Source organism: Hypomesus transpacificus, chromosome 17 (genome assembly GCF_021917145.1).
Source record: "Hypomesus transpacificus isolate Combined female chromosome 17, fHypTra1, whole genome shotgun sequence".
Taxonomy (NCBI): domain Eukaryota; kingdom Metazoa; phylum Chordata; class Actinopteri; order Osmeriformes; family Osmeridae; genus Hypomesus; species Hypomesus transpacificus.
In genome coordinates this window covers 1,598,578-1,613,791 of record NC_061076.1, presented here as the reverse complement: position 1 = coordinate 1,613,791, position 15,214 = coordinate 1,598,578, and the positions used below count along the sequence as shown (strand labels likewise).

At 49.2% G+C, this 15,214-nt stretch overlaps 1 protein-coding gene across 1 annotated transcript; it reads left to right on the top strand.

The window, feature by feature from the left end:
- Positions 1-268: 268 nt before the first annotated feature.
- Positions 269-9,147, top strand: elac2 (elaC ribonuclease Z 2). Its single transcript, XM_047037771.1, has 24 exons — positions 269-776; positions 863-913; positions 1,025-1,095; positions 1,570-1,634; positions 1,924-1,981; positions 2,176-2,244; positions 2,628-2,789; positions 3,132-3,187; positions 3,350-3,408; positions 3,498-3,570; positions 3,665-3,777; positions 3,994-4,092; positions 4,336-4,474; positions 4,603-4,688; positions 5,197-5,318; positions 5,416-5,512; positions 6,248-6,386; positions 6,633-6,671; positions 6,851-6,960; positions 7,141-7,240; positions 7,373-7,493; positions 7,640-7,718; positions 8,024-8,168; positions 8,529-9,147. Exons 1-24 carry the CDS (start codon positions 448-450, stop codon positions 8,778-8,780), a joined length of 2,634 nt encoding a protein of 877 aa, XP_046893727.1. The 5' UTR covers positions 269-447; the 3' UTR covers positions 8,781-9,147.
- The last annotated feature ends 6,067 nt before the right edge of the window (positions 9,148-15,214 follow it).

The window sequence follows — 15,214 nt, the reverse complement described above, 5'->3', positions numbered from 1 at the left end:
TGACATTAAGAAATTTTTATTTAGAAATAAGCTGTCTTCATAGCCACGTATCGGTTGGATGGAATAAGTCAACAAATGTGCGTGTAGCCACATTCATTCATCGCCACATTGTATCAGATCAGAAGTTTGTAAACTGAGACTTGTTAAGGACAGTAATTGACCCACGGTGCACTGCATACCAAATACCGTAGCTTCACTTTGCCTACGTTTTCAGAAACTGACGTTAGTGGACCACAGACTGAAAGAATTGGCCAATGAATGATGAGTGCGCTGGCAACGTCATCATTCGATGCCGGAAGAAACCTTCACGTGTCAACCTCTAAAGTGTTGACTCAATGTGTGGAGTTAGGTAAAATGGCTTTATAGCTATCGTATACAATTAGTTTTTTTGTGTTGTCGTTATGCGATTTTACAGTGTTTTAGTTAACATCATACTGGGTGTTTAGTATGAATACAGTGTCCTTTGGGCTGAAGCTTTCTACATTGCTACTCGAGAGATGCACATTCACTGGGCTGCCCCTTATAACGGCTTACAGTAGTCGTCGTTTTCCCCAAACTGTTTTACTGCATCAACGGACAATGTCCACGAACGCTCAAGGACAACATCAAATGAGCTTCAAGAAATCCAAACCAAAAGACACTCTACGGCACGTACGGACACGAGAGCAGAGAAAACGGTCGGACACGCTCGGTCCAACCACGGTCTACGTCCAAGTAGTCGGTGCGGGAAGCCGGGACAATGGCACATCGATATACGTTTTCTCCGACCTCAATAGGTAAAAAACACAGCGGAGTTGCATCATAATGTAGACGGTTGTGTCCCAAAGCTAAGGCCTTGCTAATAACTCCTTCCCCGTCGCAGGTATCTGTTCAACTGCGGCGAGGGGACGCAGAGACTTATGCAGGAACACAAGTAAGATGGTTTGTGTCTCGTGAAACTTTAGATATGTGTCACATTACAACCATCAACGTAATACATCAGAAACCCAGTATGCATAGTAACTGTGATGACTGTGTTGGTCAGGTTGAAGGCTGCTCGCTTGGACAACATCTTCCTTACAAGAATGAGCTGGGACAATGTTGGAGGGCTGTCAGGTAGGATTATACACTGAGGAGTCAGGTGGCTGAGCGGTTAGGGAATCGGGCTAGTAATCTGAAGGTCGCAAGTTCGATTCCCGGCCGAGCCAATTGACGATGTGTCCTTGGGCAAGGCAATTCACCCTACTTTCCTCCGGGGAATGTCCCTGTACTTAGTGTAAGACGCTCTGGATAAATGACTAAATGTAAATGATTTGATCTCACTGATGACCTTTTTGCCGTTCTTTACCCTGTATCTTCATTAAGTTATAAAGATAACAAATGTGGATATTTACAGCAAGTCAGTTAAGGGTTAGACATGTGGGTCAAGCCATACTGTTAATCATGGTTACGTGTGTCACATTACATTTGATTCGTTTAGAAGTTGCTTTTGTCCAAAGCGCCATATAAAAACAGAGGTTTCTGTGAGAGCAGATGTACATCTTCAGCGATCGCGCCTGTGATGTCACAGCGGCGTGCTCTGTATTGCAGGTTTGATCCTGACGCTGAAAGACACCGGCGTTCCAGAGTGCGTTCTCTCCGGACCTCCTCAGCTGGTCAGTCACAACACTGTCACACTGGCGTGAAAAGCCAGACCTTGCCTTCACGGTGCCATGGCAACCGCCGATTCCTAACGGAACTGAGGCTTGAGCGAGAACAAAATGTTCAATTGAGCGTAACTGATAGGATGGTGATCCCGTTTGTTGACGCTCACTCTTAATCTGTGTGTTGATTTCAGGAGTCCTCTAGTCAAGGGTTTGATATTTCCCTTCTTTCCGTGCCTTCTTAATAAGTCTCTCTGTCTCTGTCTCTCTCTGTCTCTCTCTCTCTGTTTGTCTGATTCAGGAGAAGTATGTGGATGCCATCCGTGTGTTCTCTGGGCCTCTGGATGAGATCAAGCTAGGTATCCTAAACCAACAACATGCCTCTTAATGTCCAGGTTGATGTAACACTTCATGTCATGTTACATGCTACATTACGTGATCGTCACACATGATAACATGCTTGCTAGTTACATGTTACATGAAGGGATTGTCACACATAATAACAGGAAGTGTGCTGTGTTCTGTTCTTCCTGTGCTGTCTTCCTCCTCCTAGCGGTCAGACCCTACACACAGGAACAGTACTCAGACGAAACCATGACCGTCACCCAAGTACCCCTCTTTGGTGAGAGCCTCCGTATCAGACTGCCAGTCCTAAGTAGTCATGATAACAAGTTGATAAATAGTCAAGTAGTTAATAAAAAGTCCGTAAAGGCATTTGAAGGATTCAATAGTGATTCAGGGATTTCTGTAAGTTCTTCAGCCTGTGATCGAAAGTGACAGCATTTTGCAGTTGACAGACTGCCTCACCCCCACCCCCCTCCTCCTCTTTCTCCATCACCACCCTGCCCCCCCTCCATCACCCCCACCCTCCATCTCCACCCTGCCCCCCCTCCCCTCCATCACCACACAACCCCCCCACCCCCCCCTCTTCCTCCACCCCGCCCCCCCTCCCCTCCATCTCCCCCCCCCCCCTCTTCCTCCACCCCGCCCTGCCCCCCTCTCCAGCCCAGTACGGGGCAGACTGCTCCAAGCGTGTGCCAAGCTCTGGGCGGGCCAGCCCCTCCAGCAGTTCCCCTCCCAGCCAGCGGAGGGAGCTGTGGAGGCAGGAGGATGCGGAGGACACCCCTGTGGACAGCAGCAGAGGGAGAAGGAGTCCGGACAGTCCAGGTAAGACCTATGGAGGAGACACTGCTTTGAGTCCCAGCCTTTTGATTGGCTAGTTAAAACATTGTTGGGCTTCATAGAGAAGCTATGGAGGGCACACGTAAGCAAAGTTTGGATTTAGACTTTGAGCCAGCAGCGTAGTCTAGTGTATACAGAAGTAAACTGACTTTATGTACTTCTTTGTTTGTAAATAAAGTATACCCCCCTTCTTAACCACCGCATTTGTATATAAAAGGGTGTAATTTCAGACTCGATGCATTTCTCAAGTTACCCACACAGTTGTGCCTCTGTACCCAGAGAGCAGGGCATGTCTGCTGATGTCTGTCTGTGTTTGTGGTCTCCTAGGCGGAAGAGGAAAGCAGACAAGCGACCCTTCCCTGGTCGTAGCGTTTGTCTGCAAGGTGAGACGTATGACACATAGGATATATATGGAATGCGCATTGTCTCTCATCAAGTACACTTACATAACATTTTCGTAATTCATCAGAAAGTACAACAGACGACACAGTTCTAATCGTGTATCAGTGGTCAAACCATCTGAAGTTCCTGTTTGTCCTTCACAGCTTCACCCCAGGAAAGGGAATTTCCTGGTCATGAAAGCCAAGGAGTTGGGACTTCCTGTGTAAGTAGACATGGTCAGGAACGCAGATTGAGGTTGTGACCGCTGAGATTGAGAGGAGCTGTTCTCATCGAAGCCTGTTCCCTCCACAGAGGCACAGCGGCCATCGGCCCCATCATCTCTGCCCTGAAAGACGGGAGGAGCGTCACACACGAAGGCAGAGAGGTACCGGGACGCTGGCTCCTGTCATCGCCACTGTCGTCTCATCTGTTACTGTCATCCTCGATTGTTGTTGTTGTTTATTGTTGTTGTGTTTCAGATCCAGCCTGAGGAGGTGTGTACGCCTACAGACCCAGGCCTGGTGTTCCTGGTGCTAGAGTGTCCCTCTGGAGAGTTCATCCAGCCTCTCTGCTCCAATCAGCAGCTGGCAAGGTAACAGCCAATAGCGACAGTCGGTGAGAGTCAACAGAGTTGCTGAGGTCTGTGTCAGCCTGTCTATCTGGTGGTCCCATGTGGTTTACTGTGGGTGTACTGTAGGTTTTGTGTGGTTTAATATGGGTCTTCAATGTGGTTTAGTATATATCAGATGTAGGTGTAATATAGTCTGGTGTGGTTTGGTGTAATATAGGTGTGTTGTGGACTGTGTAGGTACCAGGCAAGAGGGTCAGATGAGCAGGCTGTCCTCGTGGTCCACATGACCCCTGAGACCGTCCTTAACACTGACGAGTACAGACAGTGGATGGAAAGGTACACACACACACACGCTCATCACGTAAACACACACACTCCCATTAACCCAAGATTTCCAAACTCATTTAATCGTCACACAAACGCCCACCGTAATGTCACACAAACTCAGACCCTCACAAACATCAAATCTTGCTCATGTTTCTATCCTCTTCTCCCGCTCCCTCTCTCAGCCCTTCCTGTCTGTCCACGGTGTTCTGACGGTCCCTGTGTGTCGTGTGCTCCCCCCCCCCCCCCCCCCAGGTTCCCCTCCACCACAGAGCACCTGATCCTGAACCAGCAGGCCTGCACCGTCCACAACGTGAGGAGCCAGAAGATCCAGACCCAGCTCAACCTCATCCACCCGGAGATCTTCCCTCAGCTCAGACACATCCAGACCAAGGTCAGCCATGCAGGATCTTTAACTCGTGACCTCTTAATCTACAGTCAGATGCTCTATCTCTGAGCTGACTCTTGCCTGCTGTTGGCACGAAGGGTGTTTTGATGCTGCGTGTGTGTGTGTGTGTGCAGGAGCCCCAGGCCTCCCTGCACGTACCCAACGTCAGAGCCGAGTGTCTGCTCAAGTACCAGCTGAGACCCAAGATGGAGTGGCAAAGGTGTGATCAGTGTGTGTCTGATCAGTGATGTATGTTTAGAGGCGTGTGAGAGAGACAACAGTAATTGTGTGTGTGAGTGTTATCATTAGGTGCGTGTGTGTTCTCAGTAGTGTGTGTGTGTGTGACCCCTAGCGTGTGTGACCCTAGTGTGTGTGTGTGACCCTAGTGTGTGTGTGTGACCCTAGTGTGTGTGTGTGATCCTAGCATGTGTGTGACCCTAGCGTGTGTGTGACCCCTAGCGTGTGTGTGTGACCCCTAGCGTGTGTGTGTGACCCTAGTGCTTGTGTGTGACCCTAGTGCGTGTGTGACCCTAGCGTGTGTGTGTGACCCCTAGCGTGTGTGTGTGACCCCTAGTGTGTGTGTGTGACCCTAGTGTGTGTGTGTGACCCTAGTGTGTGTGTGTGATCCTAGCGTGTGTGTGACCCCTAGCGTGTGTGTGTGACCCCTAGCGTGTGTGTGACCCCTAGCGTGTGTGTGTGACAGCGTGTGCTGTGTCCTGCTCTGTCAGGGATGCCATCCCACCATGTGACCCCCAGGAGTTTGTGAAGGAGGCGGAGGATCTACCTCACTTCCTGGAGGAAGTGGAGGCGTGCAAAAACTTCCGCTCCACGGACGCCACTGTTCTGTCTGGTGAGCTGACCATGATGATGATGATGATGATGATGATGTCGTCTGTGATAGAGATCATTGTGGTTACCGTGGTGACGGGGATGGGGCTGTGTTTCAGGGCGGGTGGAGAGGCACCCTGAGGTGGTGTTCCTGGGGACTGGGTCTGCCATACCCATGAAGGTCAGGAACGTCAGCGGAACCCTGCTCAACACCAGGTGCTTAAAGCCTTCGCTGCAGTGTAACCCTCACTGCCTGCGCTGCAGTGTAGTCCTGGTGCTCAGGGCTGCAGTGTAGTCCTGGTGCTCAGGGCTGCAGTGTAGTCCTGGTGCTTAGGGCTGCAGTGTAGTCCTGGTGCTCAGGGCTGCAGTGTAGTCCTGGTGCTCAGGGCTGCAGTGTTGTCCTGGTGCTCAGGGCTGCAGTGTTGTCCTGGTGCTCAGGGCTGCAGTGTAGTCCTGGTGCTCAGGGCTGCAGTGTTGTCCTGGTGCTCAGGGCTGCAGTGTTGTCCTGGTGCTCAGGGCTGCAGTGTAGTCCTGGTGCTCAGGGCTGCAGTGTAGTCCTGGTGCTCAGGGCTGCAGTGTAGTCCTGGTGCTCAGGGCTGCAGTGTAGTCCTGGTGCTCAGGGCTGCAGTGTAGTCCTGGTGCTCAGGGCTGCAGTGTAGTCCTGGTGCTCAGGGCTGCAGTGTAGTCCTGGTGCTCAGGGCTGCAGTGTAGTCCTGTAGCTCAGGGCTGCAGTGTAGTCCTGGTGCTCAGGGCTGCAGTGTTGTCCTGGTGCTCAGGGCTGCAGTGTTGTCCTGGTGCTCAGGGCTGCAGTGTAGTCCTGGTGCTCAGGTCTGGCTGGGATTCCACTGTACTGCGTTATATGTGTGAGGGTGTGTGATGCTTATGATCTGTGTGTCTGCTGGTGAGTGTGTTTCTACTGTGTGTGTGCTAACCCGTGTATCTGCTCTCCAGTTCCAGCCAGTCCATCCTGCTGGACTGTGGGGAGGGCACCTTCGGCCAGCTGTGCCGTCACTATGGAGACGAGGTGGACGCGGCCCTCGCCAAGATCTCCACCGTGTTCATCTCCCACATGCACGCAGACCACCACACTGTGAGCTCTCACACCACCTGCACACACACACAACACCTGCACACACACACCACCTGCACACACACACACCACATGCACACACACACACACACCACCTGCACACACACACACACACACCACCAGGGCTGTAGGACACGCCGCGCACACACACACACACAGACACACACACACACGCCGTACACACAACACAATCACACATTGTAGTCACAGAACACAGAGTAATCCTGTGTATTTAACTGTCTGCAGGGTCTGTTTAAGCTGCTGTACGAAAGGGAGAAGGCTTTGGTGAGTAACTAACCCATCAAGAAATGCTTTATGTTTGAGCCGTCTATGTTTGCGGACAGCTATTTTTCTTTTATTTGACAGTGTTCGTTAAGCCTTTGGTGTCGTGTCGGACCACGTCTTGTCTTTTGTCTCCCCCTTCTGGTGAGTTTGTGTAATGACAGCTGTGCTCCTGTTGTCAGACCAACCTCGGCCGGCCCTTCAGCCCTATCTACCTGGTAGCACCCTCTCAGATCATGACCTGGCTCAACCAGTACCATGACCACTGTGAAGACATCCTCAGTCACGTCAAGTATGCACACAGACACACACACTTTAGTCAGACAACACACACACACACATTCAACACAGCATACAGACCTCATGTGCACATGCAGAAACCACAAACCCATGGTCTCTGATGTGTTCCTCTGGTCTCTCCCTTCTCTGGTCTCTTCTCTGGTCTGTTCTTCCTCTGGTCTCCCTCCTCCAGCATCATACCTAACAGGTTCCTGTGTGAGGGGGCCGAGATCCCCAAGTTCAAGACCAAGAACTTCATCCAGGCCATGCTGAGGAAGTCAGACATAGAGAAGGTAAAGGAGAGGAATCCATGTTCATCAGATCCATGTCAGCATGTACTTCCACTGGTATAAGTATACTTGAAGTATAACCTTGACCCCTCCTCACCCTTCCTCGCCCCTCCTTACCCCTCTTCGCACCTCCAGTTCCAGACGTGTGCAGTGCGGCACTGCAAGAACGCGTACGGCTGCAGCATTCGGCACCAGGCCGGCTGGCACCTGGTCTTCTCCGGCGACACCATGCCCAGCGACAGCCTGGCACACATGGGTCAGCACCCTCCATCGCCTCGCCCAAGCACCCTCACCAGGCATCCGCACCCTGGGGCCTCGTCCCTCAGGCTGTTTGAGGAGGATCAGGGAGCAGGGGTAGTCACGGCGGGGGTGTTAACCGGGGGTGGGGTTGTGTGTCCACAGGGCAGAACGCCACACTGCTGATTCACGAGGCCACACTGGAGGACGGGCTGGAGGAAGAGGCCAGGGAGAAGCGACACAGGTGAGGTCGTGACCTCTTTACCTGACCTCTCTATTGTGACCTCTTTACCTGACCTCTCTATCGTGACCTCTTTACCTGACCTCTCTATCGCGACCTCTCTATCGCGACCTCTTTACCTGACCTCTCTATCGTGACCTCTTTACCTGACCTCTCTATCGCGACCTCTCTATCGTGACCTCTTTACCTGACCTCTCTATCGCGACCTCTTTACCTGACCTCTTTCCCTGCCACGTTGGGAGGACAGGTGGAGTAGGGTGAAGGGGCAGTGGGACTCACCAGGGTTCTGATTCCTCCCTGTCCCCTAGCACCACCTCTCAGGCCATCAACATAGGCATGAAGATGAAGGCTGAGTTCATCATGCTGAACCACTTCAGCCAGCGCTACGCCAAGATCCCTCTCTTCAGCGAGGACTTCAACGACCGGGTGGGGATATCCTTTGACCACATGAGGGTACGTCACTCGTGCATTTGGGTTTAGTCATTTAGCAGACACTCTTATCAAGAGCGACTTACAGTAAGTAAAGGGACATTTTCCCCGGGGTAAGAAGGGTGAAGTGCCTTGCTTAAGGACACAACGTCATTTGAGACAGCCTGCAATCGAACCGGCAACCTTCTGATTAATAGTCCGATTCCCTAACCGCTCATCCATAAACACTCTCCACACTGATGTTTCAGACGTTCAGATCTTCGACTTTAAATCCAGGTCTCTTGTTTGGTGTGTGCGCCTCTTTCTCACTTTCTTCTCTTTCTCACTTTCTTCTCTCTCCTCCCACACTCTCTCTCTCCCTAACTCTCTCTCTCCTTCCCTCAGATAAGGTTTGGAGACTTCAGGGTCCTGCCCAGGCTCATCCCTCCTCTCAAAGCTCTGTTCGCCCAGGAGATCGGAGAGATGGAGGAGAGGAGAGGGAGGAGGGAGCTACGGCAGGTGAAAGGGCCGGGCCCCGTGGAGGACAAGGTACCCGGTGAGACCCAGGACGTGGCTGACCGGGGGGCCAAGAGAGGACAGGAAGAGGAAGAGGACAGGCCTCAAGGCGTGGGAACTAAGAAACTCAAAGCCAGCTAAGGACCTTTTTGAGTCGAATGAATGCCCTTGAAAACAAACTGTAGAAGTCAGCGTCATCGGATTCCTAGCGAGAAAGCATTGATCTTGAACAAACTGTGTGAGGACTAACATCTTTTAGATGTAAAATGAGATGTGTTTGAAATGCTTGAATAATAAGCATGCGTGTGTATAGTTTTCAGATGACCTTTGTGTGTACATACCACACCAATTAATTAACAATGTCTTTCAGTTTTTATTTGAAGAATAAATTGATATGAAAAGATAATGAATCTCAACATGACTGATGATCCTGCTGGTTAAACCAAATAAACAGTTTTTTGTTGTTCTAAGGGATTGGCAGAGAATGTGTCCATTGATGTAGCCCTGAAAGATTAAATATTAAATGTGGTCTCTCTCCCTGCTTGATAATGATATCCATCAAAATGACGGCTTCTCTGATCTTTGCATGACAAGGTCTCCTGGCGTACCAAGCTTCGGGGGGTGAGCGTGCCATTTTGATGTAATATTAATTATCTGAATTAAGTGAAGACAGCTGAAATGTCTCTTCATGTTACTGCCAAAAGAATAACTCCAGCAGTAGATCGGTTCACCGCTGTGTTCCATTCTCTTAAATTATGAGGCCAAAGTACTAAAAAAGTCCGAAAGAACGAGTCAAAGCCTCGTAGGCGCAGCCAGCAAGTGTTCGCTGAAATAACACAAAGCTAAATGCCTCAAACTTTCAACATACAGACTTTATGTATTAAGTACATGTCAGAACACTATTTGCGCAATATAAACAATATTATTCTCACCCCAACAGACTTTTTGATGCTACATCTGTGACGTTTCTCGTCAAACGAACCTAAAACCTCGGGCCTCTTAATGAAGGGTATAACATTAACCGCCTCCGTAATCAATGGAGGCTGTAATACTAACGACCTCTGTTTGAATGAAGGGTGTAATACTAACGTCTGCCACCAGGGAGGGCAGTAGCCATGCTGTAAAACGTTTTCCTCCACAGGTGCTGCAGCCAGGCAGACAGAGGACAACATGATTCATCCATGACGGAAAAACCAGCCCAGGTCTTCTGAAAACGTAGAGAACAACGGAACGGGTATTAAAACAATTTGTATGATAATTATTATGATGATGATGATGCTTATAATTAATATCATCACTCATTAATATGATCAGCAGGTATTCCTAAGTATTTAAAATACATAGGACTTTCAAAAGTTCTTAGAATCTAAGGACAAGGAAGACGTAAAATTATTAAAGTAAAACTTTAATGCGAGTGCGTGTGTGTGCGTGTGTGTGTGTGCTAGCCTCACTGTTCGTGCTTGCAGATGGATAATCATGCCATGTAAGCAGATAGCAGGACCATCATAGAGAAGAGGCAACTGTACTCACCCACACAACACAGAGAGAGAGACAGAGAGTGAGAGAAAGAGAGAGACTGAGAGAGAGTGAGAGAGAGGGGAGACAACGGTCTCTATGATAGACAGAAACCGATAGAATTTCAGTTTCAGGTTTTCTAATGGAGTAAACTGATGTCACTCTCCTGCACACAGGCAACTGTCTCCTGACTGTAATGCAGTATTATATTCTCAAGGAGACTATTTCCAGGCTTCTGATCTCCTTATGACACAGCGCTGTGTGTGTGTGTGTGTGTGTGTGGTAGCAGTAGCCCTGTGGTTGGTGAGGTCGTCTTCTGAGGCAGGTATGAGCTCTCCACAGAGAGATGAAATGAGAGCGTTGAGCTCCGAGGATGGAAGGACAGCCACTCCATGCTGAGGACCACAGCTCACACACACACACACACACACGCACAACACACACACACACACAACACACAACACACACACAATGACAACGCACATCGTTGAGTAAATGTTAAATACAAATCTAATCAGATGAGGTCTCCTGCTGAAACCACTTCCTGTCAGCTGTGTCGGACCGCGGCTCCAGAATCTGCTGCCCAGTGACTGGCTGGTTACCATGGCTACCGGCCATTGTTTCCCATGATTTGAGGGACTACCAACCAGGTCTCCTGTGGATGAACAGGTGGGGTTGGGGGTGAAGGGAGGGCTGGTCAGACACGCACACACACACACTGACATCCCCCCGCCCGACACACAGACACAAACACACAACACCCACTCTCACACACACACACACACAACAACACCCACACACACTCATCACAGTCATTTGTTCAGTCGGTGAGTTGTTTCTGCAGGGGGTTATCATCTATTCCTGGATGTGGGTTAATCTCTCCAGGGATCCTGAGGAAGTCTCTCTGATGAAGAAGAGGACCAGCCTTCTTTTCTGCTGATGAAGAGGCGGGCTGTCATCCTGTCTGTCTGTGTGGTGATGAAGAGGAGTTTTTGTCTTCATATCTGTCTGGTGATGAAGAGGAGGGTCTGTCCTCCTGTCTGTCTAGTGATGAAGAGGAGGGTCTGTCCTCCTGTCTGTCTAGTGATGAAGAGGAGGGTCTGTCCTCCTGTCTGTCTAGTGATGAAGAGGAGGGTCTGTCCTCCTGTCTGTCTAGTGATGAAGAGGAGGGTCTGTCCTCCTGTCTGTCTAGTGATGAAGAGGAGGGTCTGTCCTCCTGTCTGTCTAGTGATGAAGAGGAGGGTCTGTCCTTCTGTCTGTCTAGTGATGAAGAGGAGGGTCTGTCCTCCTGTCTGTCTGATGATGAAGAGGAGTGTCTGTCCTCCTGTCTGTCTAGTGATGAAGAGGAGTGTCTGTCTTCCTGTCTGTCTGGTGACGAAGAGGAGGGTCTGTCCTCCTGTCTGTCTAGTGATGAAGAGGAGTGTCTGTCTTCCTGTCTGTCTGATGATGAAGAGGAGTGTCTGTCCTCCTGTCTGTCTAGTGATGAAAAGGAATATCTGTCCTCCTGTCTGTCTGGTGATAAGGAGTCGATTTAAGTCCATCAAACCCGCCAGTATTGCTCTCCTTTCCTCTCCCTCTCTCCTACTCCCTCTCCACTCTCATCTCTTTTCCTCTCCTTCCCACTCTCTCTCTCTTTTCTTCCCCTCTTCACCCTCCTCTCCTCTCTGCCCTCTTCCCTTTGCTCACCCCTGTCTTTTACTCTCCTCTCTTCCCCCCTCCCGTCACCTGGAGAGTGTTGTAACGTGAGGTGACTAGCTGTGAAGCAGGAGAGAGGGGGGGGGCATCTAGACATGCCGGTAATTGCAGACAGACGGTCGTCAACAGCGATACGAATGAGCCAAGGATTCAGCTGTCAGCTCAAATCTAGATCTCTCCTCCTAGACCTTCTCATCCTCCTGCAGACAGCTGTCCATCGTCCATTGTCTGCTGGACACACAATCTCACACAGGTATACACACACACACTTGTAGATAGTCACATGTTTATACACACACACACAGGTAAACAGGCACACACATACACATATAGAGGCCAGCCAGAGACTCAACACCCAGTCTGCAGCATGTCACAGCACAACCTCAGTCCCTCCAACATCAGGACCATGGACAGCGCCCCTGGGCCCTACAGCAGGAAGAGACCTGCCCTCCAGCATCAGCACCATGGTCAGCACCTCTGGGGCTTACAGTAAAGCAGGAAGAGACCTGCCCTCCAACATCAGGACCATGGACAGCGCCCCTGGGCCATATAGCAGGAAGAGACCTGCCCTCCAACATCAGGACCATGGACAGCGTCCATGGTGCTCACCGACCCATAGCCACCAGCCACTGTACATCAACACCCACGACACAAACATCTGCTTGGACCCCGTGGCTCAATCCTTGGTCCCCCCCCTCTCCACCCGCCAGACAGGGTTTTGGAGAAAGCTTTAAATCCTGAACAGAGTGTCCAGACACACCTAAGGACCCCACAACAGTCTTTTCTGTGGTGCAATTGGCAATTCAGACTTCCTAATGCCGCATTTGGACAAGACAAGACTTAGGGTGTGTGTGTACGTGTTTTAAGGAATGCAAGGATTTGTGTGTGTGTGTGTGTGTTTATGTGTGTGTGTGTGTGTGTCTGTGAGCATTAGTATTCCTGTACGCAAGCTAGAGAAGCTGGTCCATATTATCAGACTGTCTGAAGGATGAAACTCAGGAGACTTCAGCCATGGTGGCCCTACACACACACACACACGCACACACACACCCACACACACACACACACACCCTATCACCTCCAGTACACATCAATAAACATGGGCTGGCCCCAAACTTTCTCCCCTTATTCATCCCTGCTCTCTAAATCCCTGTTTTCTCTCTCCCTTCTCTCCCTGCTCTCTCCATCCCTACTCTCTCCATCCCAATATCCCGATATGGGGTGTTTAAAACAAAAGAGGCAAAATACGAACTAAAAGTCTTCCTCGATCCAGGGTGTGATCCAAGAGTCCTTCCCTCATCCAACACACACACACACTCACACACATACACACACACACACACACACACACACACACACACACATACACACACACACACACACACACAGATAAACACAGTACCCCTATAGACACACACACACACTTTTCATTTATCAGTGTGAGGAATCGGGTACGTTGTGGAGGTGAGTTGAATGGGGTGGATTTAAAGTGTATAAAGAAGAATGAACAGTGCTTTGAGCTGAGCTCGGTGTTTCTGTACAGGAGTGATGAATGGAAGCTTGTTATTGTCGTACAACAGAGTGGTGCTATCTCCTCCAGTCTCTCCACTCTCTACTCTGCAGCTCTGGCCTTGGTGGCAGATTTAGCTTCAGCGTGTGTGTGCGTGTGTGTGCGTGTGTGTGTATGTATGCTGACTATACAAGAGGTTTCTGGCTCTGGAGAATAGTGTACACACAAACACATATATCGTATTATCATATAATTAGTTACCTCGCGTAAAACCTTAGCACAAATGACTATACTGGGGACAGTGAACAGAGCTGTGTGTGTGATGTTTTATAAATGGAAGACACATGCAATTAAATGTAAAATAAATGAATAAACACGTATATTGCTAAAGACGAATTAAAACTTTTACAGTAAATGTCTTAGCAAGGAGGCAAGCATTAATCCAGACCATAATAACCAGAGTCAGGGGTGATAGACGCAATGCAGCTGGTTAATTTGGCGTAATTGCTAATTCTATTTTTGACCTGAAATTGAAATTGAAATATTTGATGATGCCTCTCTCTTGGAATAAGAACAATCTATTTTGCATGGAGCTCTTAGAATACTCATGGTCCAGACAGAACCATTAGGTTCCGCATGAAACTGGTAAATCCCATGTAAAACAGTTTCAGCCCTATAGGTGCTAAACGTTAAGTACTTGACCTTTGAGACCTCCCTTTATGAACACAGTCCTGATTCATAACTGCAAGACAGGCACCGTGTCAGCATTTTGAGTTTCAATATTTGCCTAGAAACGCAGAAGAAAATATAAAAACTTTTCCAAAGTGTGTGATAAGCGTGTCATTTTCCATCATGGCTAAGTGAAGGTCTATTGTATTATACAGTCCTGTTTGGAAGAGGTTTGGAGCGACAGGTCTAGATGGGGGAGAGGGGGTAGTTGTGATGTGGCATGTGGGTAGGAAAGGTGATTTGATTGACAGCAGTGTTTCCACAGGAATCTGAAGAGTCCTGTAACCACCTGGCAGCGATTGCAGGGAGCATTAAAGAAGTCGTCTTTTAAAAGCCACCTTTTAATTATGATTGCCCCAGTGACGACGCTTGGACAAACAGACGTTTGTGTGTAGTATAAGTAGAGAAGAAATGAGGAGACTATCACCTCTCAGCTATGACAACTTACCACTTTAACCCTTTACACCCCATTCATATAGGATCACATATGTTGGTACATTATCACATATTATGTCAATCTATATGTATCTGATTATACATATAAATGATTGTACTGGTGTAGCTCCATGGAGATGAGATGGAGCTTGGTGTCAGCAGCTGTGAGGTTACTGACTGGAACTCCTCTGACTGCTCAGCCCTCCTGGAATTGTTCCGTACTGACTGGAAAGGAACACAAAGGTTTCATATCATTTGATTAAAACACACACACACAGACACATACAGAGACAAACACAAACACCCCCCCCCCCACACACACACACCCACCCACACACACCCACCCACACATACCTTGCAGCAGGAGCTTAGAGAGTCAATGAGATATCTCTGCTCTAACGCCTCAGTCACAACTCAAATAGAATCCCATCATCTGACACCAAGTTACCCTCTCTGATACTGTTTAAACTGTCTCACTTTATTCCCTGCCCCTCTCTCTCTCTCTCTCTCTCTCTCTCTCTCTCTCTCTCTCTCTCTCTCTCTCTCTCTCCTTTGCACTCTACACCTGTCTCTTTTTTCTGTATGTCTCTCCATCTCTTTCATTACAACCCCCCCCCCCCACACACACACACACACCCTTACTCATTCAGCCTCTGGTGAAACAGTCAGTTCAAACCTCAGGAAAGAAAAC